Raw genomic sequence first — 27404 nt, 5'->3', positions numbered from 1 at the left:
TTTTCCATGGCACTTGTTTAGGTGGTCTAAAAATAAATTGAGGTTGTTGACACCATCTTCCCAGATGAATAATGTATTAATAATGGTTTTTCAGGGAATGTCCCCTCTCAGCAACTCTTTTTAATATCTACTTAAATGAAATAATAATAAAATGGAATTAAAATTTACGTCAAGGAATTAAACTTTCTCCTACAGTAAACTTAAACACTCTCCTCTTTGCCGACGACCAAATAATAATTACAAATTCTGAAGATAACTTACAGAAAGCTATTTTAGATCTATATGAGATATCCAAAGATTATGGTATGATAATATCAACAGAAAAATCAAAAACTATGGCCTTCAAAGGACAAGATCCAGCAAGAACTAAAATAGTAATAGATAACAAGATCTTAGAACAGGTGAATTCATTTAACTACCTAGGATGTATGATCACATATGAAAATGAAAAAGATATAAACATAAATTGCAAAATATTTAAAAATAACAGATGTAATTAACTCTATATTTAAACCAAACCTAGTTCAAAAGTAAATGAGACTAAAAGTATACAATACATTAGCCCTACCAGTTTTAATGTATGGAAAAGAAATCTGGACAATAAAATAAAAAGACAAAACAAAGATTAATAACAGCAGAAATGAAGTTTATGAGAAAAACTTTTGTGATCAAATATATCCCATTTGATCACAAAAGAAATGAAGAAATTATGAAAGAATTAAACCAAGAACCAGTAATAAAAAAAATTAAAAAATATAAACATAAATGGATGGAACACGTTCAAAGAATGAAAACAGAAAAATTACCAAAACAAGCCTTAAAGTACAAACCATTAGGAAAAAGAAAACCAGGATGTCCTCTTAAACGATGACTTCTAACGCCCGGAACAGGCCATGCTAGGCCTAAATCCTTGATACGTATGATGATGATGATATATGATGATATATATATATATATATATATATATATATATATATATATATAATGAATCTGAATAACTCAATTATGTCAGGAGGGAAATAGCTTTTCTATTAATGTTTTAAAATGCAGAGTTTTTAATAGATAAGAGAGGAAAGTAATTTGGATAAATGTTTGGCCAGTTTGTAAGTGGGACTGTCTATGCTGTCTGCTATAGGACAAAGGAAATATTAAGTCTGAGAATTTTTGAGAGCCTGTATATTATATCAGGGATAGTTTAGCATAAGGTTTAGTTTTTCAGTAAAATGGGCCACAATGGAACTTTTTAATAATCTATACACTTTTCTTCTGGGATTTTGTAGGATCCCAATCTATGATCAAATATGCAGAAGAGTCTTTAAGATGATTCATTAATCTGCTTGGCTCACAGTAGTATTTCACTCATAGGCATTAGTTACAATAATTCGTTTGTCCCTGTATAATTTTTTAAGTATAAATATTTCTTTAGGCGGAATATTATTATTATTATTATTACGTGACACCTCCAGGAAGTCCAAAGACTCGTCGAGGGAGGGCACCTATTCTACAACTCTCTGTCTCCACCACTAAACTCACCAACTATAAAGAACAGCAACTACACCAATGCCATCTACCACCACCACTACTACTACTAGTATTTTCACAGATAATCACAAACATCCATGCCCATGGAGGATTCAAACTCACAGCCTTTTGGCTGGAGAGCGGATATGCTAATCACTCGAACAACCAGGCTGGCTTTTTAATAATCTATACACTTTTTTTCTGGGATTTTGAAGGATCCCAATCTATGATTTAATATGCAGAAGAGTCTTTAAGTTGATTCATTTTTATGTTGTAATCTGCTTGGCTCACAGTAGTATTTCCTTTATAGTCATCAGTTACAATATTCTTGGGAAGTTTGTATTTTGTTAGAATACTAGTCACAACTAAACAAATGTTATTAGCCACTGCAGGTTCAAGATCATAAATACATTCTAATCTGCTAATCAAATTTCCAGAATTGGTACTTTTTTTTTGGGTGCAATTGTGAAATTATGCCACAGACAAAGTGTATTGTCTGAGTCCTCTGAGAGAGTCAGCAGTGATAGATTCAGGAATTGTTTATTGCTTAAGTGTCATTGACACATAAGACTCTTTCCACAGACCGTCACTCATTTCTGAATCCTCTTGACCACCTCCTGATTTATGACAGTATACTTGAGAAATGGTTGAGAAGGATTGTGGAAGAGAAGCTTGGTGAAGAACAATCTGGATTAAAGCCAAATAGAGGCTATCAGGATCATATTTTCACTTTACAACAAATAGTTGAGAAGGCATGGGAATATAACAAAGATCTATATTTAAGTTTTGTAGATCTAGAAAAGAAATATGACAAGGTACCAAGAGTAAAGCTATTCAAAATGCTACAGATGTATGGTGTCAATGGAGCATTATATCAAGCAATACTTGATCTTTATCTGAGTTGGAAGTCAGCAGTTAGAACTGAAAGAAGTACAGGAAGAGATTTTATGTTAAATCTGGTGTCAGATAAGGATGTACATTATTCTCTCAGTTATTCATTATCTATATGGATCATATTATGAAGGAAAATGGTATTAAACCTGATATCAAAATTGGAGATGTTAATGCTTTGCTTTATGCAGATGATGTTATACTTCTAAATAAATCTGCTCCAAGTCTGCAAGATTCCCTGACTAAATTGAATAACTGTTGTAATAGATATGGTATAAAGGTCAGCGATAACAAGAGAAAGACAATGAAATTGGTCGAAGCATTAAAAATATCCACTGCATTGTGAATGGAAATCTATAGAACAAGTAAAACATTTCAGTTACTTAGTTGCAATTTTTAGTGGTAAATTAAATATGGAAATAGACAACAGAATCAACAAAAGCTGGTATGGTAGGAAGTTAACTGAATAAATTTATATGGAATAAGAGAAGTTAATCAAACATTAAATTAGCAGTATACAAGACAGTGTTCAAACCAATTTTAACTTATGAATCTGAGAGCTTCGTTAGAAGTGAAACACTTGACCAAAGACTAGAGACTGCAGATATGAATGCCCTTAGAAAGATTAGGGGCATAAACGGATGGCATCAATGGAAATATCATATTGAAAACGAGGATATTAGGAAAGAACTTGACATTGTTGGCATTCAGGAATGTATTAGCAGAGCTAATCTCACTTAAAAAGAATGGGAGAGGAAAGATTAGCAAAACAAGTGTTATTTGCCAGATTGGTAGGAAAAAGACATAGAGGAACACCAAGATATAGATGGATTGATATGGTAAAAAATGCCTTAGAAGATAGAAATACAAGGGTGGTCTGAAATGTTCTCGGCCTCAACCATAGATGGCAACACTATCGTCAAGATTTTTTTTTTTCTAAGTTGGTACATCTGTCATAAGCATCTGTGTGAAATTGCAAGTCATTCTATAAAATAGTTTGTTTTATAGAGCTGTCTGAAACAAAAGCGTTGTCTGTATCCCTTGAAATGGATAAAATTGAGTATCGTGTGGTTATAAAATTCTTTGTAAAAGAAGGTTTAACGGCAAAAGAAATTAATTCAAAGTCTAATGGGCACTCTTCTCCTTCGTTTTCGACAATTAAGAAATGTGCTGCCAAGTTTAAACATGACCGTACCAGCCTTGAAGATGATCCATGTGAAGGACATCCAAAAAATGTAACAACACCTGAAATCATTGATCAAGTGCACGATATGGTATTGAATGACCAGCGAGTCAAAGTGCTAGAAATTGCTGAGACTATAGGCATTTCAAAAGAACGTGTAGGATATATTTTGCACAAAGAATTGCACATTAAAAAGAAAGCTTTGCACAAGATGGGTGCAGCACTTGCTCATGGCAGATCGCACTTGATGAAAATCTCTGACAGTGCTTGGAGCATTTTAACAAGAATAAAACTGATTTTGGGTGTCTTGGATTCATCATTACACACCAGAATCCAAACAGCGGTGAAAACAGTGGATAGAACCAGTTGTTCAGTGCCAAAGAAGACAAAGTTGGTTCCATCAGTAGGAAATATCATGGCATCGGTGTTTTGGAATGCTAAAAGCATTTTGTTTATTAATTATCTTGAAAAGGGTAAAACAATAATCGGGGAATATTATTCTGATCTTTTAACCAGACTAGACAAAAAAATTCATGAGAAAAGACTTGGTTTGCAGAAGAAAAAAATCATCTTTCATCAGGACAATGCACCTACCCACAAAGGTGTTTATGGCAATGGGGAAAATTAAGAGAATTGTTGGAACATCCACCCTCTTCCCCAGATTTGGCTCCCTCTGACTTCTGTCTCTTCCCAAAATTAAAACTCTTCCTCGCTGGTCAGCGTTTTTCTTCTAATCAAGAGGTGATTGCTACTGTAGAGGGGTATTTTGCAGATCTTACTGAGAACCACTACAGGGATGGGATAATGGTGCTGGAATAAATGTATGTCTTAAGGTAGATTATGTGGAAAAATAAAAATAACTTGTAAATTATAAATTTGTTTTTTCATTGTTAGGCCTAACATCTTAAACCACCCTCGTATAAGATCTGACAATGTTGGAGTCTAGACAGGTAACAGACTGATTTGTAGGAAAAGTGTAGATAGTAGATTAGTAATGATGTAAATTTTTCATGTAGTGCTATCATATTGTAAAATTAATCATAATTTAAAATTCTGAATATTTTTACAAATGGTTTATGTTAGTATGTTTATTAGTTTTAGTTTCATAACATTCATTGTCGGCACTTGAGATATGCCCGTTATTGAAATTGTTTTGTCAAAATGAAATGTAAAGAAGTTAAAAAATTGATGTACTTACTGGATTTGATATTTGTATTACTTACAGGAATTTTATTGTAGTTTAAAATGATCAAAAGTTGTGTTTTATGAAGACATTCTCTTGTCACTAACGGAAAAACGTGTCAACCATTATACCCATTTCTCGCTTGCCACTTTCATGAAGTGCACATGCTCACCGAGAAGTTTTATGTGTGATTGACAGCTGACAAGGAGAGCGTTTGGTATCAGAGTAACAGAGAGTAAATAAGATAGTGTTCGGAGAGAAAATTAGAACACAGGCCGGCAGATATTTAGATTCGGAGGAATTTGAGTTTTTTTATGTGACAGTTGGAGGAAAATCAATAGTATATTCCGAAAAAGAAATCGTGGAACTATGAAGTTTGAAAGTGGAATAAGTATGGATAAATAAATGAAAATATTGCTATAGATGTTTTAAAAAGAATATTCGAGGAAACTCTAATTGGAAGATTAGTAGTAGATTCTGAAAAGAGAATCGTAGAACTGTGAATTTTTTAAAGTGGAAAAGTTAAGGCTGTCAATAAGAATTAGTGAATAAGAAGAAGAAATTGCTATTTACGTTCTAAAGGAATGTTCATGGAAATGCTAATTGGGAAGTTTCATCTGTATTAAGGATGCCAGATCTAACTATTATTTCTACTGAAAAGAAGACAGAATTGAGTCAGGAATAATTAATGTGTGCTACATGAGTGATGAGAAAGGATCCTATGAAAATGAAGAATAGTCATATATCTTCGGAAAAGGGCCTTAACAGAGAAAGAAACTGGCTATGAACATTTTGCATTGTGAAAAACAGAGTGTTTAGTCTAGTCTTAAGTGTAAGTTTATTTTTAAAAGGCCTTGGATCCAATTAATTCTGTAGTTAGTTATAGTTATGTAAAGTTGTTTGAAGTGTATATATTGTTTTTGTTTTATTAAATTTGTATTTTGGTCTTGAGTCAGTGATTTTTTGGATTCTGAAAGCAATAGTAAAAAAGAGGTCACTGCACCAATCGGAGTGAACCCTTGTGCAATAAAATAATAAAAGCAGTCGGAATTAAAAAAAAAAATTGTTGAACCGAGATCATCTCTATATAAAGAGGATTAAAATAAATCAAATAAATATAAAAATTACCTCTATTAACAACATCCTGTACACTCAATTGACCTGTCAAGTACATGTCAAGAATTTGATGATGATGAAAAGTGCTCTTAGAATACCAAAATATACAATCTGACAATATCAGAGTCCTGACTGGTAAGATTAATTTAGAAGAAATTTTCAATAAGAAGTTTGTGATGTTAGTCTGGGTATACACCCAGATGTTAGCTTGGGTGTTCTCTACCAAGGTCACATGTTTATTCTTGGATGTAGTCCTAAGTATTAGTAATTTTATCAATAAAGCTCTGAAATAACTTCAAAGCCTTGGCTGCCAGATTCACATGGTACTTCAAAGAAAGAAAGATTCCAGAGGAATGGAAAACTGCAAAAACCATACTTTATTCAAAAAAGGGAACAAGGAAGACATAAAAAACTATCGTCCAATCTGTCTACTCTGTCACATATATAAGATCATGAACAGAGTAACACTGAACAGAATCCAAAACACTCTAGAAGACAACTCCAGCAGAGAGCAAGCAGGATTCAGAAGTGGCTTCTCCACAATAGATCATATCCAGGTCATTTCACAACTAACAGAAAAATGCAGAGAATACCGAATCCCTCTATGTTTCCTCTTTATTGATTTTAAAAAAGCATTTGATACCATAGAACACAATGCAGTCATCAGTGCCTTACTGGAAATAAATGTGGATTCTACTTATATCCACATGATAAAAGAAATTAACAAAAATCAGACCACACAAATAACCCTATTTGATTAACCTATAAATATAGATATAAAGAGAGGGGGGTCAAACAAGGCGATGTGATCTCCTCAAATCTATTTACCAGCACTTTAGAATACATTCTGAAAAAAATAGACCTAAATGGAGGAATAAGCATAGATGGTGAAAAGCTACAAATTCTTATGTTTGCCGATGATCTAGTACTGATATCCCACAACCCAAAAGACCTAGAAGAAATGGGTGAAAAAGTATACACAAACAGCAATAAGATAGGCTTAGAAATGAATCTAGAAAAAACAAAATGGATCAAAAACATCTACACAAGTGACAGTCACCTATGTATTGATAACATCCCTATAGAACAAGTTGACTTATACGAGTACTTAGGACAAACAATAAAAATGAATAACGATTTATCTGAAGAACTAGCAAAAAGAAAAAGCTGCATGGCTATCATTCAACAGACTAAAAGAAACACTTACTGATCTAAATCTTGACATCTCTCAGAAGGCAAAACTATTTAATAGTGATATTCTACCATCACTCATATATGGATCAGAAACATGGAACATGACAAGAAAAGAAGAAGAGACTCTCAGAATAACTCAGCGTGCAATAGAATGCAGGATTTGTAACATCAGCAGAATGGAACATGTTAGAAACACGGAACTAAGAAAGAGATCAGGCATAAAAGATGTGGTAACTGCAGTATATGAAAGCAAGATGAGATGGGCAGGTCACATAGTCAGACTCAGGGATAACAGATGGACATATAGAATACTCAACTGGCAACCAAGAATAAAGAGAAAACCAGGAAGACCACCTACAAGATGGGAAGATCCACTACTGAAATCTATGGGTATAACATGGAAGAGAGAGGCTCAAGATTGAGATCGTTGGAGGCATCTTTGTGACCTGCACTCATGGAGAAATCCTGAGTGAAACACAGGTCCATCAAGGTAATAACTTCATGTACAGGAATATAAGACAATTAATAAATTTAACTTATGTATATATTTTTATTAGTATAAAATTTTCACCCAAGTATCAACGGAATCTTCAGTATGAATTTCAAATTAAAGAATAAGAGAAACTGATAGATTCAATAATGACAATTGGAAACTATATGTACACAATGTAGAGCATCATGGTCTAATTATATTAAGGTTCTAGTAAAAATAACTTTAACGACATTTAATAATAAATAAAAAAATAATTTAATTCTGGACTTTGCAAACAAGAACTATTTCCCATAAGAGGAATAACTTAAGTCCATCATTTCTATTTAGATTCGGTTGATGCAACTCTTTGTATAAATGTTCCAAGAGATTACTTTTATGGAGACCTTTATTTTCTTACAAAGAACTGTGTCTAGTGGTGATAATAGTGTGTTCCGCAAGTCCTGATTGCTCTGGTTCATGGAATTTAACATAGTCTAAATGTTCATCATGATGCACGGCTGCAGATCTACATGTTTCGCCAAAATATGATAATCCACTGGCAAGGAATTTGATACATTCCAGGGTAGGCTAAAGGCAGAAGTTTATCTTTAGCTGAGCCTAGAAAAGTAGATTTGCTGATAGGAATGGAAGGACACTTGTAGGTCAAGAGATCTGAGTAGTTTGGCTATACCTTCTGAGATGCCTTTAACACAGGGAATGGTGACATGGCAGACCACCTCTGTATCACTATTTGAGAGGCATATGACAAAGAAATAATAATTACTTGATAGCATGTGATTTGGTCTTAATACCCCTACTGGATGACATTGATAAATAGTGAGACCAAACTGCACTTCTTATCCATGATAGGTGTTTCAGAATCGTATCCAGATTTTGCTGGACGTCTATAGACATCCTGGCTGGTTGTGGGGGTTAATGGTGCCAGATTTTTGACAATTATGATGGTGTGAAAGAGGATGAATGTAAAGTTCAATATGTATTTTCTTTCTGAATACTGAGAAGTGAAGACTACCATCTGGTTGAAAGTAACAGAAGATCTAAAAAGGCAATCCAATTGTTCTAACTCAAGAGTGAAATGGATACAATGGAAAGATGCTCTTTTTGACAAATTCATGTAAGTCTGTATAAGACCCATGCCAAACTGCAAAAACATCAACATATTTATATTATAGTATAGATGTGGCTGAGGAAGGATCCTATTTAGTAAAAATTGTTCAAACTTTCCATGAAATAGTTAGCTAGTGTGGAAGAAAGAGGACTACCCATTGATGTGCCCTCAATTTATTGGTAAAGTTTATTCAGCATGTGAATGACAAAGTCAAGAAGTCTGACAATATCTGCCAGAAAAGCTTGTTTGAGAAAGTTAAGTATTTCATCTAAAGGAACATTTATGAATAAGGACGACATCTAGGCTGAAAGGAGATCACCTAGGTAAAGACAAAGCTCTGATATCTTTTTCTTTTAAAACGGGAATTATTTTTGATAACTAAAGATCTTCCTGTGAACGCTGAAAGCAGTTTGGAAAGGTGTTTTGCAATTTTGCATGGAGAACCAATGCAGCCTACCATGGAACATAATGAAATATGTTTTGTGGACTTTTGGCAATCTGCATAAACAAGGAGGATGCCAGGATAACACTTGAGTTTCTTCTTAGTTTTCTCATTCAAATTAGAAACATTATCTATAAGAGTGTATTTTCCTAATCTAGGTCATAGTAGGATCATTAGCAAGAGATATACAGAGTAGTCTTGTAACAAACTTAATTTTCTATAGTATTCATTTCGATCGCAAACTACTAATGATTTCATCTGAAGAAATATCACATAGCGCTTTGTGAGCAGCCATACTGGCATGAACTTTTAAAGCTAACGCAATATCTAGACCTTTCGAAAGTGCATTTAATTCTCAAGTAGTAAGAGGCTGTCCTGAGATATTGACTTTCTTTTGAGGATCACCAATGGATGAAAGAAGGCTGATGTCGACTAATAAGATAATTAAATTTTTGTTAGAACTTTTCCTGCATAGCAACAAACATTGTTTGCAGAAACATTTAAAATATGCTCACTATTTCTAATAAATCTGAGCATAGAGTTGCAACTAGTCCATGAGCAATATTTCATTTCATTATTGAATAAGGTTAAGCATTTTTGGCTTCAGAAAGCTGTAGGATATATAGTAATCTACTGGCTCATGCATTAATCTTTTTTGCTTTGGGAGAGCCCTAAAGGTTTCTCTTAACCTGCAACAGCTAGGCATTATTTGGCCCACTCTACATCTTCTAAGAAATCTGATCTGGTTCTTCTGGAACGTAAGACATAATTAACAAATAACACAGATTTAACTTATGTATTTTTATCAGCAAAAAATTTCTGTCCTAGTATCAAAGGCATCTTCAGTAAGACTTTCAAATTAAACAAGAACTGGTATATTCAACAATGCACATGCAAACTACACATACATGATGTAGAGCTCATTGTTTATATTAAGGTTCTAGTAAAAATAATTAACAAGATTTAATAATAAATAAAAAATATAATTCAACTTAAGTTAATTCTGGAATTTGTGAAAAACTATTTCCTATAAGAGAGACAATTTAAGTCCAATATTTCTATTTAGATTCAGCTGATGTGGCAAGGTCTTGCAACTCTTTGTATAAACATTCCAAGAGATTATTACTTTTATAGAGAACCTTAATTTTCTTCCAAATTCCTTGCTAGTGCAGATTATCATATTTTGGCCAAACAGGTAGATCTATAACTGTGCATCATGAAGAGCATTTAGACTATGTTACATTCCATGAGTCAGAGAAATCGGAACATGTGGAGTACATTATCACAACCAGACACAAAGTTCTATGCCTAATCAGGTAAAGGAAGGAAGTATTAAAATTCCACACTAAACATGAAAATAAAACTTCTTGAACTGGCACAATTTCTAGTGATTAGACAAATTTTAAAATAGGAAATTGAACAATGCCTTATTTGCACCCATGGAGTTATAAAAAGTGTTCATAGAATCCATGTGTTTACATACTAATAGAGAAGAAATAAAGGAATCTTTCAAGTCATTGGTGTAGCAGATATGAAGAAAAAACTGATTCTTAATTCAGATCCAAATAGCAGAACAGGAAATGAATACCAGACATAAGGATTTTATTTATTTTTGGAAAATTTTGATAATAGTATAATGGGAAAGGTCAGTGTGTTGCCAAGGTATGATAATGATGAGTTGTGACGGAGTACAGTTTGTGGATGTATGGCATGTGTTTGAGGGAAGAATAATTATACAGGCATGATGGATTGCATCGGAAAGGCTTGGTGTGAGTGTAGTGGAGAAAGTGTTGCTAGATGGAAGTGCAATGTGTGATGTAAGTAAGATCAAAAGTAAGAGATGAAGTGAAAGATCAGAAGAGTGATATTAAGAGACAGAAGTGTTTGGTAACTACAGTGGAAGCAGTAGTTATGAAGAGAGAACATGGAAATGGGGGGAACCTGGGTCAACAGGGAGAGTGGATGTTGGAAGTAGCAGTGAATGTATGAATGAGGACGATCAGCATAGAAATGGAATAGATTGCGATGCGAGTGGGGAATATGTAGTAAGCAGTATAAAGGTGTAGTAGGGAAATCACAATCAACAACTGGATAGAATAGGACTGGTTATAGAACTAAAAATGAATTGCTGTGTTTATTTACAAATGCCAGAGGTATACCAGAAATAAGGGAGACGAAATGGTTTCACTGATTGATGATGATGATGATGATAGACTCAATGTCCTGATATGTATCCCTAAGGGTTGTTCAGGTTACTATGACACCACTACATGATTAAAGTTAGATTATTAAATTATATGCCTATATAATTCCATTCTCCTCATGACCGAGTTTATTTGTCCCAAAATCGGTGGAAAGTGGAGGTTGACAGGAAGACACATTTAGCAGGACGTTGCTATAGGCCATGGCATGTGGAGGATGGTGATGAAGAAACGTATAAACAACTTGGATTGGTGAACAAAGGAAGGGGAATTATTATGAGCAATTTTAATTACAACAGCATAGATTGGAATGAAGAGATAGTATCTGGGAATAAGGAAAATAAATTTCTCAAGTTCTTAAGCAATAACTACCTCCAGCAACATGTAAAGGAGGGCATGCAAAGATTAACAGTTTTGGATCTGATCAATTGATCAGACGATGAAACTGGGAGTGGGGTTTTGCACTTTCCTCCAGTTGGCGAGGGTGATCATGAAGTGATTACATGGGTTGCGGCTAGCCTAATGCAGACTTCTGAGGAAAGGATATATGTGAAAATACAAGGCTGAAATATAAATGCTGCTTCTGAATTGATAAAGAAATGCATAACAGAAATACATCAATGTGTGAATGCATCCTGGAGGTTAAAAGGCTGAATAAGGTACGTGCAAATTGATTAATGATTATTTAAGCAACTGTCCCTCAGATACTAAAAATTCAGTTATGTTTCATATAACATTTTATCTTTTAATTGTATAGAATTATGAATATAAACCATTGTGTTAAATTTAATTAGAATAAAATTGAACCCAACCATTATGAGGATCCTGTTCCTTCTCTTATCCACCTATGTAAATCCAGGTAAGATGCACTTGTAATTTAACCTACATACATGAAACAGGATGTAAAAACCAGGAAGAATAGATATATACCGAAACATTGGTCCTCAGAATAGAACTTAAAAATAACAGGCCTATAGGAAATGAAAGTAACTAGTAGTCACTAATGTAGTTTCACCAATATAATTATGTATTTAATTATTACTATTTTTTCTCCCTTTCACTAGAGGTCAGGCTAGGGTCAACAGCTCACCAAAGCAGTTTTCATATAGCTCACTGTAGTGCATCCCCGATGTAGCTTGTGTCCTATATCAGGATTCCTCGTGATCTTGATATGAAGGTTATTGAGTGCTATTTTATTCTAATTAAAGTAGGTGCTCTAACACAGTAATTTCTCTATAATTCTACAGAATGAATGAAGAACTATGAAAGAAATTCATTACCTTGTATCCCAACCTCTGCCACTAACAAATCTGGTGAATAACGAGCAGACTCTGCTACCTTTCCATATTCATCTTCCTTATCACCATAAGGATAGGTAACATCAAACTTCACTAGTGAGGCTTTAAATTTTGGGATTATCTGCAATAAATACAATGAAATCATTAATTTACAATTATGGGTTACACATTTTAGTTACACAATATTTCAAGTAACTAATAAAACTGAATTAACCTAATCTCACAAAAACTAGATTAAAATTTTCTAACACACTAGCTATACCAACATTTTATGGAAGTGAATTTGGACAATAAGATGACAATGAACAAAGATTAATCAGAGCTGAAATGAAGTTTGAGGAAAACAGAAATGCATGCTATTTCACCAAAAGAGAAATGAAGAAATAATGAAAATTAAACCAAGAACCAGTGGTAGAAGAAATAAAAAAATAAATTAAAAAATAAGAATAAAAAAAAAATATATATATGTCATCATCATCATCCATTGTCCATCCGCTGCTGGATGAAGGCCTTTCCAAGATTACTCCAAAACTGCCTGTCCATGGCTCTCCTTTTCCATGTCACTCCTGCAAATCTGATGATATCATCAATCTACCATTATTTAGGTCGGTGTCGTGGTCATTTTTCTTCTCGTGGAATCAATTCCAGTACTTCTTTTGTCCATCGTTGATCGTCTTTGAGCAATATGCCCAGCCCATGGCCACTTCAGATGTTTCACTCTTCCTATGATGTCAGAGACTTTGGTTTGATTTCTTATCCATGTATTCCTTTTGTGATCCAATCTTGTGATACCAAGCATACTTCTTCCCATACTAAATTGTGTCGTTCTTAATTTTTGAATTTCCTTTGCATTCAGTCCATGTTTCACAGCCATATGTCAGTATAGGAAGAATACATTGGTTAAAAACCTTTCTCTTCAGGCATAATGGTAGTTGGCTTTTAAATATTGAATGTAATTTTCCAAATGCTTTCCACCCAAGCATCATGCATCTTTTAATTTCGTCTATGATATTTTGTTCCATTGGTATCTGTTCTTCTAAGTATATGTAATGATCTACTTGTTTAATTCCACCATTATTAATTTTATTATTTTTGGTTGGACATAGCTATTTAACATAATTTGGATCTTCTTTAGGTTTATCTTTAGGCCAGCTGTTTTGCTAGCAATTTGGAGTTCATGGATACGAATCTGCAATTCACGCACAATTGAAGTAAAGATAACTATATCATCTGCAAAACATAAATGGCTTAAAGATTTTCCATTTATCTTCAGACCTTTCCCTTCCCAATCAAGAAGTTTGAATATATCTTCTAGGCACACTGTGAATAATTTTGGAGATATTGTGTCACCCTTTCTTATACCTCTCTGTATTTCCACAGTAGAGTTCCATTGAAATGAATTACTGCTGTGGCATTGGTGTATGTTTATTTGATAACTCCTCCACTTATTGGTTTTGTAATGCTTTAAGTATTGCACAAGTTTTTACTGAATCAACGGCTTTCTCATAATCATAAAACCAAGACATAATGGTAACCGATATTCATTACACCATTCGATAATCTGTTGTACAACTTGAATATGGTCCATTGTACTAAAGCCACTTTGAAAGCCTGCATGTTCTTTTGGTTGCGCTAGGTCAAGAGTCATAAAAAACCTATGAGCCATGACTTTTGTAAACATTTTGAACCACCAATAGTAGATTGATGGGTTGGTAGTTTGTCAAGTCTTCTACTTCACTTTTTTTATGTATCAGAATTAGGGTAGCCTTCTTCTATGTTTTTGGTACATCATTTTTCTTCAGACATAAGGTAAATCATTTTGCTAAGATTTTGTAGGTCATTTCTCCACTTGCTTTTAGAAGTTCAGCTATAACTTCATCCTCACCTGCAGCTTTTTCTTGCAAGCTTTAGATGCTCCACATAACTTGTTTTGGTAGAATCTGTGGTACTTCTGATATTTTATAGTTGTCTTCTTCTTCTTCATTTATTTCGTCATCCTGATATAATACTGAGTAAAATTCTTTAATTCTTTTTGCTGTAGCATATCTATCTCAGGTTATGGTCCCATTTTGCAGTTTGACCATTTTGCAACCATATGTTTATTGCTGTTTGGCTATTTTGAGACTACGGTTGTTTTCAATTGTTTGTTGTATGAATTTACAATTGAATTTTCTTATTTCTTCCGTGATAAGTTTTCTGATGTTTTGCACAATTCAGCGCATTCAGTTTTATTCTGTAGGTTATTTGATTGTTTCACTTCTCTTCTTTTCTTCATAAGCTGTTTTGTTTCTTCTGAAATTTTGTCTTGTTTCTTTTCTGTGGTACCAGCTATTTCAAGTGTGCATTATAAAAGGTTTTGGGAAATAATGTCATTACTTTCTGATGGATCAGCATTGTCCTGTATAATAAGAATTTTAAATTAGTTCTATATATACATATCTTTTTTAATGTTGAGTTTGTGTACATCTATTATTATTATTATTATTATTATTGTTCCGGGAAACTCCAAGGAGTCGACAGACTCATCGAGGGAGGCCCTAACATCATGTCAAGAACAACTATTCAACATTCACACAGTATCTATCATACCTTGCCTTGAACTCATTCACGGTCGTAGCACCCACAACAGACTCTGGAAGCTTATTCCACTCATTTACCACTCTCCAAGTAAAGAAACTAGCTCTAACACCCTTGTCAACCACGCTCTTGCCCAGCTTCCATGCATGGCCCCTAGTCCTCCCACCACCAGTCATATTTTCAAAAATATCTTCTGGATCAATCTTATAAAAACGCTTCAGTAATTTGAATGTCTCAATCATATCACCCCTCCTTCGCCTATCGTCCAATTTCTGCAACCCACAAATCTTCAACCTATTCTCATAAGGTTCATTCCACAGACCTGCTATCATCTTGGTCACTCGTCTCTGGACCCTCTCCACTTCCTCCCCATCACGAAGAAACCCTGGTGCCCATAGCTGGGCACAGAAGTCCAGATGGGGTCTTATCAAGGCTCGATACAGAGGAACAACAACTTGTTCGTCTCTGCATGTCAAAGTATTTTTCAGAAGCCAAGTGATTTGGTGAGCTGTTTTAGTTACTTTTGCAATGTGCCCCCTAAACTTCAACTCCCTATCCACCAACACTCCCAAATCCCTGGCCTCATCAGTCTCCTGGAGTATGATTCCACCAATGCGATATACTGCTGCTATTCTTTTCACCCCAAAGTGCATAACCTTACACTTTGCCACATTAAATTCACATCCATTTTTCCTAGCCCAGTTCTCCAAACTATCCAAATCATCCTGCAAAATTTTGACATCTTGTGCACTCACAATTGCTCTACCCAACTTTGCATCATCAGCAAACAAGTGAACACTTCCTCTCAGATCCTTTCCAATATCATTGATGAACAAATTGAAAAGCAGTGGTCCAAGAACAGAGCCCTGTGGCACTCCACTAGTCACAAGACGTCTTTTAGACTCCACTCCTGAATAAACCACTCTTTGATATCTCTCCTTCAACCACCCTCTTATCCATCTCACCAACCCTATATCTATACCCATCTGCTCCAGTTTACTGATTAGGGTTCCATGTGGTATCCTATCAAAGGCCTTGGCAAGGTCCAGTAGTATCACTGTAAACCCATTACTCCTATCCAGTTCAGCCGTCACTGTGTTATAAAACGTGAGCAAGTTACTGAGGCATGATCTACCCTTCACAAAACCATGTTGTCCCCCATACAATATCCCATTTTCATCTATCCAATCCTGTATTCTTTTCTTGACTAATTTCTCTAAGACCTTGACAATGATTCCTGATATGCTAATTGGTCGGTAATTTACAACAGCAGTCTTGGAACCACCTTTATGCAGTGGAACTATTTTCCCCTCTTTCCACCCGCTCGGGACTAACCCAGACCCGAGACTCAAATTAAACAAAATGGTCAAGGGTACTGACAATTCTTTAGCTGCTTCTCGTACAACACGAGCTGGTATACCATCCAATCCCACAGATGTATTGACATTAAGGTTATGCAATAGACTACTCACCTCCACTTCATTAACCACAATTCCCATATAATCTACTGGTTTATTCGTTTCTGCAATGTCACCACCTGGATGATATACTTTTGCAAAGTGCTCACTCAGTAACTCAACTATCTCAACTGATTCAGTTATCTCCCTACCATCAGCATTCTTTAAAATCAATCTGCCATGTACATTTTTCCTTTTACTTGCTACATATCTAAAAAACTGTTTAGGATTCTCTTTAGCCTGCATGCCAATGTTCTTTCGTAATCCTTTTTTGCTTTTCTTACCACACTCGTCACCCTTCTGGCCTGCGCTTTATACCGTTCATGTGCCTGCCGGTCACCCTTCTCCTTAAATTCCCTCCATAGTTGTTTCTTTTTTTGCAACTCAAGCTTAATGGTGTTATTCATCCATTTAACCCCTACTTGATTTATTATTCGGACTCTAGGTATACAGTCAGCCATTGCTTCATGCAAGCACTTCTTAACTACCTCCCATGCACTATCAACTTCTAGTCCTTGCAGTTGTACATGCCATGGCACTGAACCAATCAAACTCCTAAGCATGTCATACTTTCCAGCCCGATAATTCCACATGTACCCTGTCTTAATTGAAAATTCTACACCTTTAGCCACCTCCCAAGTTAAGACCCTATGATCACTCTCACCGATTGGTGGCAATGTGGTCATATTTGTTACAGCCAAATCCTCAGATGTAATTACTAGGTCAGGCACTCTCTGACCCCTAGTATTTTCTATTACATGCTGTCGCAGATAGTTATCCCTTAATAACCTTATAAAATCCAGTTCCTTCCTCCCGTGTGTCCTCTCCTCACTCCAATCAGTGCGACCATAGTTGAAATCTCCCATAATAATCACCCTCCTTCCACCCATTTCTTCTGTTTGCTTGTGCATACTGTCACCACCATCTTTTCCATCACCAGGTCTATAGCAGCACCCAATTGTATATTTAGTTCTGCTAGCCACAATCTCACACCAAATGGCTTCAAATGTGCTCTTTTCTCTATCCTGCAATTCAACTTCTATTCTCCTTGGCTGGAGCTCATCAGCTATCATCAACAATACTCCTCCCCCCATTTTATTCTCTCTGTCATTCCTGAACACACTATACCCATCACATTCAATCCCACTAGTTATATCATCTACAGTCAGCCATGTTTCACTAATACCTATAACCTGTGGTCTGGAAGTGCCAACCATGGCCAAAAACTCTTCCTTCTTGTTCCTAATATTCCTAGTATTAGTGTACATGAATTTAAGACCCCCATTAGCCTCAACCCTACCTTGATGCCTTGTATTAACTATGCCACTCAGATTTGTTGTCCTTATTTGCTCTGGCATATTATATTCATTCTTACATTCAACTGCCTCCATAAGGACTGTATCTCTACTCCCCCCCCCCCCCCAACAAATCTAGTTTCTCTGAATTTGCGCATCCACTACATTCAGCAACACTTTCTCAAGTCTTCTTACACCGTAACCATTCAAATGCAAGCCATCCATCTTATATAGATCCTTTTGCCCATCAAACTCACTCCACATATCCATAAATTCCACACCACTCGTCATACATAACCCACGCATAAAGTCATTCGCAATTATAGCCCTCCTTTTAAACATTTCACTGTCATACCGTGGCAAAAGACTAATCATTCTAACTCTCTCACTCTTTTCTTTTGCTATCTCAAACAATTCATTAAGGTCTTCTATCATTTCCATTTTATCTCCTTTCAAATCATTCGTACCTGCCACAACAATCATTTCTTTCACCCTTTCCTTTTGCTCTCTAATAGACGCAGTTACGTCCTTTATGGTCGCACCAGGTTGGTACGATTTTGTCAAATCCTCTACTAACACACCTCGTACTAACGAGTCTCCATACAGCACTCTATCCTTCATTTTGTTCATGTTCACATTCATACGTCTATTTTTCCTGTCATACCTTTTATTATTGGTTGGTTCATTCAGTCTACTTTTGTTCATGCACTCTAGCTGCTGTTTTGCTCTTTCTATCGCACTATTCAACAACGCGATCTCACTCAATGCATCTATCTCATCTGTTTTGTTCTCTGAGAAACCATTTATACTATCATTCACACTTTCTACATTCACACTCTCACAATTTTTATGTACAACCTTGCCGTTTCTTGTCGTATCCCTATTTCCTTCATTCTGAAGGTTGACAAAAATATCACACTCACGATCCGAAATACACTTCAATTCCTCATTCTCCCTACATTTTCTACACACATTCAATCCTTTATTATCATCTGACCGCACTCCGCAAAGCGTACATTTCACAGCTAGTACACTGACTCATTTCTTTTATGCTACCGTTCTTTGATAATGATGGCGAACCTTCATTACTGGCCGCCATTTTCCTTCGCACAGGTGCCATCCTTATTTGCAACGTGTTTTGTCAAATTATACGTTATAACACACCAAAAATAGATGCACTTAAATACGCAAGGCAAACAAAACAAAACTACACAATATTAAGTAATTTGTATCGATAACTGAAAATGATACTTATCTTATCTGGAGCTTGCACGAACACTACACATTACGAATTCATCTAGCGGCCCGAATTCATCTTGTTGTATGAATTTACATTTGCATTTTCTTATTTCTTCTGTGATACATTTTCTGATCGTTTTGCACAATTCAGTGTATTCAATTTTATTTTGTAGGTTAATTGATTGTTTCATTTCTCTTTGTTTCTTCAGAGATTTTGTCTTGTTTCTGTTCTGTGGTACCAGCTATTTCAAGTGAGCATTGTAAAAGATAATGTCATTACTTTCTGACAGATCAGCACTGTCATCTATAATAAGATGCTTAAATCTATTGTTTAGTTAGTGTTGGAATATATTTTTTAATGTCGAGCTTGTGTACATCTATGTTTTGCTTTGATCTCCGAAACATTTTTCTTCTTTCTTTTTGGCAGTTTATTTGGATTTTACTGCATACCATATGATGGTCACTTCCAATGTTGAAGGTGTTTATAACAGAGCAGCCTTGAAAGATGTTTTTCTTATTGCTGAGGATAAAGTCAATTTCACTAGTTTTTCCATTTGGACTTTTCCATGTCCACTTTCTATGTGTTTTTTCCTTGAAAAAGGAATTCATGATATACAGGTTTTCTTTTTCTGCAAATTTTATTAATCTTGCTTCTCTGTCATCTCTCATGCCATATCCAAAATTTCCCATTATATCTCTCATTCACTCACACACATACAGACAGGGATTGCTAAAAGAAGTACTTACTATAAGCCATCTTAGAAAAGGAGACTGTGTCACCATAAAGCGATTTCTGATGGCTTCTAAAGTCAGAACAGACCATAATATGCCTAAATCCTTGGAACTCATGATGGATTTGCTTACATACACCAGCCTATATGTGCATGACAAACATTTTGTGCACAAGTTTCCAGACTCAGACTCAACATGTACAGTAGCCTGTGTTCACAATAGTGAAGGTCACAAGCCACAAACTCTTAATTTCATATGCCTAAAATTTGTGATGACAGTATCTTTGTTAAGATCTTATACCTTGCATGCTAGATATTTCTACATGAGCAACCTAAATGCTTACTCCTTCAGCTACTTAAATACTGCATATACATGTAGTTAACATGTATATACATATTATGCCAAAATAAACAAATTATGCCACATTTGTCCAGCCACTCAAATTTAAATCAATTTGCAGTTCTTTTCTGCTTTAATTTCAGCAATGACACTGAGGATTTAATGCACTAAAACCAGCATTGTAATATTAATACAGTTGTTTTTCCAACTCAAAAACTGTGAGCACTAAATTAATTCACCTAAATACAAGGGACTTTAATCTAATTTTTATCTAGGTGTTTATCAGAACTTTCCAGACCCCCGACCCCCTTTGTATAAGTAGTTAAAAAAATACATCACCATTTGCATGAGTTCAAGTGACTGTACTGTCTAGACAGTACACACTAAACAAATATGTCTCTGCAACTTAATGTTGTCATCTCAATTTGCCCATATAACTCAATGATATCTACTGTCCTAAGTATATGTAACGATGTTATACAACTGGTTGAAAAAGTAAACGATTGGAATATATTGTGTTGAATAATTAGAGGAATAGTGAAGAGGAGACATTGAAGAAATTACTAAATTAAATAAGCGGCAAGTATAATTTTTTATATAATTTATTTTTGCAGTACGTTTAAAATGCTAAATTAGAAATTCAGATAACAAAAATTTTACATGTGCAGTAACTAGGCCTATGCACTAGGCTCCTTATCTGACTGGTGTGCACATGCACAGCTTGCAGGGAACGTGTGTGTGTCAAAGTAGCATGGACATGTAAGCAGGTAGAGAGAGCATTTCATGCACCCATTACTCTGAATTGTTAACTTATTGTTTGAACCGTTCAGTATTACTAATTTTAAAGGAAATATAGGTATGTAGGAGTGCATTGAGTTCAATAATTTAGAACAGAAATGATCATCTGAACTATTAAGTATAGATAGAGAAGAAAATTAAGAAAAAATCCACTAAATATATATAGCAAGATTAGTTCTTTCAAATGAAAGTATTGCAATGAAGAATGAAAATCATTAAAAGGAACGTATTAGGTAGAACTGCCCACAACAATGTTGATAATGAAGACTAGGCTTATTTGGTTGTAAAAATTAAAATAAGCTAATAAATAAGATACCAACTAGTTTCACCACAGATCACTTGTGGCTTCCTCAGGAAAAAAAATATAAATGCAAGGTTGGAAAAATAAGATATAAATTAACACGAGAAGCTGGTGGGAAGAACTGTAGTATAAATAATCAAAAACATTATGAAATTAGTTATTAAATAACAGAAATCCTGATATTATTATTACTACATGACACTTCCAGTATATGAACAGTATTTAATTTGTAAATGAGACAACAGTCAAGAGAATAAGTAGCAAATTTTTTAGTCAATTTAAGATAGCTTTTTAAAGCAAAATGAATATGATTCAGATTAATTCATAATATATTTGCCATACCTAGCTTTTAATTTTTCAGGAAATGACAACATATACTAGAATATTAATTATAAAAACTTTAATACTTTCCTATGTTTGAGCAATGTTGCATTGCCATCATACTTGTACCATACAATGACTTGGGAGTGGCTAAAGGTGTGGAATTTACAATTAAGACAGGGTACATGTGGAATTATCGGGCTGGTAAGTATGACAAGCTTAGGAGTTTGATTGGTTCAGTGCCATGGCATGTAAAACTGCAAGGACTGGATGTTGATAGTGCATGGGAGGCAGTTAAGAAGTGTTTGCAGGAGGCAATGGCTGACTGTATACCTAGAGTCCGAATAATAAATCAAGTACGGATTAAATGGATGAATAACACCATTAAGCTTGAGCTGCAAAAAAAGAAACTACCGTGGAGGGAATTTAAGGAGAAAGGTGGCCTGCAGGCACATGAACAGTATAAAGCTCAGGCCAGAAGGGTAACAAGTGTGGTAAGAAAAGCAAAAGCGGATTATGAAAGAACATAGCCATGTAGGCTAAAGAGAATCCCAGTTTTTTCGATATGTTGCAAATAAAAGAAAAAACGTATATGGCAGATTGATTTTAAAGAATGCCGATGGTAGGGAGATAACCGAATCAGTTGATATAGTAGAATTACTGAGTGAGCACTTTGTAAGAGTATATCATCCAGGTGGTGACATTGCAGAAATGGAAGAACCAATAGCTTATACAGAAATTGTGGTGAATGAAGTGGAGGTGAATAGTCCATTACAAAACCTCAATGTCAATTCATCTGCAGGATTGGATAGTATACCAGCTCGTGTCGTACGAGAAGCGGCTAAAGAATTGTCAGTGACTTTGATCATTTTGTTTAATTTGAGTCTAGAGTCTGGGTTAGTCCCAAGGGGGTGGAAAGAGGGGAAAATAGTTCCGCTGCATAAAGGAGGTTCCAAGACTGCTGTTGAAAATTACCGGCCGATCAGCATATCAGGAATTGTTGTCAAGGTCCTGGAGAAAATAGTCGAGAGGAAAACACAAGATTTTATGGATGAAAATGGGATACTGTATGGGGAAGGGTAGATCATGCCTCAGTAACTTGCTCACGTTCCATAACACAGTGACGGCTGAACTGGATAAGGGTAACGGGTTTACAGTGATTCTACTGGAACTTGCTAAAGCCTTGGATAGGATACCACATGGAATTCTAATCCGTAAACTGCAGCATATGAGAAAGGATATAGGGTTGGTGAGATGGATAGGAGGGTGGTTGATGGAGAGATATCAGAGAGTGGTTTATTCACTAGTAGAGTCCAAAAGACGGCCTGTGACTAGTGGTGTGCCACAGGGTTCTGTTCTTGGACCAGTACTGTTTAATTTGTTCATTAACGATATAGGAAAGGATCTAAAAGGAACTGTGCATCTGTTTACGGATGATGCAAAGTTGGGTAGAGCAATAGTGAATGTTCAGGATGTCAAAATTTCGCAGGATGATTTGGATAGTTTGGAGGAATGGACTAAGGAGAATGGATGTAAATTTAATGTGGAAAAATGTAAGGTTTTGCATTTTGGGGTGAAAAGATTAGCAGCAGTATATCACATTGGTGGAACTGTACTCCAGGAGATTGACAAGGCCAGGGATTTGGAAGTGTTGGTGGACAGGGAGTTGAAGTTCAGGGGACACATCGCAAAAGTGGCAAAATCAGCTCATCAAATCACTTGGTTGCTGAAAAACACTTTAGCGAGCAGAGACAAACAGGTTATTGTTCCTCTGTATCAAGTCTTAATAAGACCCCATCTAGACTACTGTGCCCAGATATGGGTGCCAGGGTTTCTTCTCAATGGGGGGGGGAGGTGGAGAGGATCCAGAGATGAATGACCAAGATAATAGCAGGACTATGGGATGAACCTTATGAGAACAGGTTGAAGATTTGTGGGGTGCAGAAATTGGTTGATAGTCAGAAAAGGGTGATATGATTGAGACATTCAAATTACTGAAGGGTTTCTATAAGATTAATTCAGAAGATATTTTTGAGAATAGGACTGGTAGTGGGAGGACTAAGGGCCATCCATGGAAACTTGGTAAGAGTGTGGTTAGCAAGGGTGTTAAAGCTAAGTTTTTTACTTGGAGATATGGTAAATGAGTGGAATAAGCTGCCAGAGTCTGTTGTGGGTGCCATGACAGTGAATGAGTTCAAGGTGAAATATGATAGATACTGTGTGAATGTTGAATAATTATTCTTGACATGATGTTGGGCCTCCCTCGATGAGTCTAAGGACTCCTTGGAGCTGCCCGTAACAATAATAAAATGTTACATTACATTGTTCAGTAGCTTTAACTGAACTTCAAGTAACTTTAGTTATAACTTCAGTAGTTATAACGTAACCACTGAACTTAACCATATCCTGAACACTTTCTAGCCAATGGCTATAACCTGAAAAAATAATAAAACATGTAACAGCAACCTCTCACTCTCTCCCACCCCCCTTCAAAGGAGAGATTACTCAAAGTCTATCACTATTCCATATATACATGGCACATCCAAAAAAATTAATAAAATTCCTACGGAAATATGACCTTACAACCAGTTACAGACCACATAAGAAATTGGCATCTCTTATCTGCTCCACCAAAGACCAACCAGACCACTTACCAGGAGTATACAAGGTCCCTTGCAGTTGTAAACTGCCCTACTTTCCAAAACTCAACAAATTTGGATGCACAAGACTGCCCCAAATCTGGGAAACATACATTTTAAAAACATCAGCCCAACGGCCAAGACAACCCAATTTAGCCCAGTGAAATTATTTAGGATTCTAGGCCCAACTTCTGTTGCCTTTATTCAGCCTCGTTTGCTTAGTGTTAGTGCCTGCATGCACATATCATTGATTTCTGTGATCCCTGATGATGGCAATGTAACACTGATGAAATATAGGAAAGTATTAATTTATAAATTAAACTATAAAGTTTTTATAATTAATATTCTAATATACATTGCTATTTCCTGAAAATTTAAAAGCTATAAATATAACCAACTTATAAGCTTATCTACAAGAATTTGCTATACCGATGCTACATGGTTATCAATTTGGAAATAAGATGAACGTGAACAAAAAATTGATCGCAGCTGAAATGAAATTAGAGGAAAATAGCAAATACATGCTATTTCATCATAAGAGAAATAAAAATAAATAATGAAAGAATTAAAATTTTTCACCATGGCTCTGATCATACATTCTTTGTTACTGAATTTTGTTACAAAAAACAATTTAGTTTAATATTAGAGTAAGAAAATACAGTTGTATCTCACTAATCCGAACCCTCCAGTAATCCGAACTGTAGTTTGAAAGAAAAAAAGTTTTATTTATTACGTATTATTATTTTGTGTACTATTATTTTTATTTAATAATTATTATTTATTTATTTTATTATTATTACAGTAAAGTATTTTTTTCATGATTGTACGGTTATACTAGAAGCCTATTTTGATTTATTGTGTTTTCACATTTTTTTTTAATACTGTACAGTACATACTGTACTGTCGGCATGAATATACACAAAAAGAGGAAATTCAAAACGTGCATATTTTGGTTAAAAATATAAATCGAGATGTTGAAATTTCACAAACAGATGTTATGGAATGGATTATAGGTAGAACCAAAAGTGAATTCGAAATCAAATCAGATGCTGAAATTATAAATATGACGCCACAGAATGAATTAAAAGACGATGAACTCGAAGAAAAAAAAAGTAAAACATGAAGAGGCAGTTTGACAGTTTTAATGTGCGTATAGAATGTGCTAAGTAGAATGATATGCGATTCCACAATTTGTTGCTAATGCAGCTCCAAGAAGAAGCATTCGAAAAAAGTTTAGCTTCCAAGAAGCAAAAGAAAATTCAGTGAATTTTTTACAAAAAAATTAAAAACTCTTTCTGTGTTATTTTGTGAGCATGTTGTGTACAAGAAAGTGATATTTTTTACACAAATTAAGTTATGTACTGAACTATGCAATTTTATTAAATCTGAATCCTCAACAATACAGGTACATACAAATTAAATTTTCTACTAAAATAAACTTGTGTATTGTATTATTTATTTGTTTTACATTACAGTACAGTAGCGTTTTTCTATTACTTAATTTATTTACAGAATTAAATTGATGTACCATTAGAATCGGTTTATTTTTGTCTTAAATGCTAGTCGTTGTCTCTTGGGGGAAATTCGCTAATCTGAACGAGCACGGTTTTTATTTGTTCGGATTAGCAAGATGCCTCTGTATCTACAAAAGAATGCCCTACATGTTTTGCTTTAAAAATGATTTAATATTAACATTAAATGGGAAAAAAAAAACTTTTGAAATATATATATATAATGTATATATATATATATGTAGAAAGTTTTTTTACGTAAAAAACTTTCTATATTTATCTCTCATCCTGAGATTTTTATTTAATAAGGTCAAAGCACCTTATGGTAACTTTGGTTTTGGTAAAATACTCATAAGCTCTGTATTACTTAACCTTGGTATTTCTAAGCCTGGCTCCCACTGATGAGACTTCAATAAAGGTCGAAACCAGTCTGGGTAGTGCCCCCTTGCCTTTGATGCATAGCATCATACATCTCCTCAAGGAGATGGCTTTGCATTAAGGGTAAATATTAAGAATAGTGATCAGAGTTTATTCCACCTTTATCACAAGTTGCCTAGACTTGAACTAGACTTGCAATAACGTGCAGGCACAAACTTGACTTATTTGTCTGTTTGCTTACTTGGGAAATGGAGTAAAACCAGGTTTAAAATAGCTTGGCATCTTTAACATTATATATATATATATATATAAGCATTTGCAAACACGTGTCCAAACTGTGGTTAGACTTGGCCATCAGTATTGGCTTCCCCAAGCATTCGTCATGAGAAGAGTAATGGGAAAGTGTCGGATTTAGATGCATTTGACAGATGGGTCACTCAATCTCTAAAATTGTCAACAAACTTGGATTTTCTCATACAACAATTTCAAGTGTTCTGGGAATATGAAAATTCCAGCAAAAAAAAAAAAAAAAAGCAAGCATCTGGATAAACTGCAAAGGGCAACCAGCCATGAATGATCATGGGCATCGTTGTCTGATGAACCGATTATATTGTACAGACAAATAAGAGCCAGACCAATCACCAAGCATCTGAATGACGGTTCCAACTGTGTGAGTAAAACAGAAATTAGTGCAATTATGGGCAAAATTTGGAAAGAATCTACCGAAGTAGTAAAGGAATTATAACTACTTCGAGTGTGTAGAAAGAAGCTGGGACGAAAGATGGAATAATGAAAAATGTTAAGAGAGAGCAAATGCTCCTACATAACTAAAGTAGATCTGTTGATGCATCTACTGATCTAAGGTATATCTACAGATTGCTAATATTTTAAGATGTCCAGCAATGAAAACACTGGAGGATAAGGATGAAATACATTTGGTGGTAAATAAATAAGTTGGACTTCACTAGTTCAGTGCAATATTTATAATCTTATCTGAAAAGATAAAATCCTGAATTTTGGAAAGTAATATCTTAATTGACTTTTTTGAAATCCTTCAAAATTTTCCACATTACTTCTCCAAAGGTGGTGATATATGCAAGAATCCCTTATGGAATAAAATTGCAAGAATCCATTCAGGTTATCTTTATGAGCAGGACAAAAGTTACTTGTAAATAATTCCTCATATA

General features: G+C 35.0%; 1 protein-coding gene across 1 annotated transcript in view; it reads right to left on the bottom strand.

The window, feature by feature from the left end:
- Positions 1-27404, bottom strand: part of wbl (endoplasmic reticulum protein 29-like protein wbl) — a 149865-nt gene that overhangs the window by 84990 nt on the left and 37471 nt on the right. Inside the window, exon 2 of the mRNA XM_090390435.1 lies at positions 12613-12751. Within this exon, the coding sequence (XP_090246561.1) occupies positions 12613-12751 (139 nt within the window). The remainder of the gene's footprint in view (positions 1-12612; positions 12752-27404) is intronic.

This window comes from Typopeltis vanoorti, chromosome 1, assembly GCF_054136105.1.
Source record: "Typopeltis vanoorti isolate ZY-2024b chromosome 1, IOZ_Tvanoo_1.0, whole genome shotgun sequence".
Classification (NCBI taxonomy): Eukaryota; Metazoa; Arthropoda; class Arachnida; order Uropygi; family Thelyphonidae; genus Typopeltis; species Typopeltis vanoorti.
The sequence above is the reverse complement of the archived record's forward strand: the minus strand, read 5'-3'. Positions and strand labels throughout refer to the sequence as shown.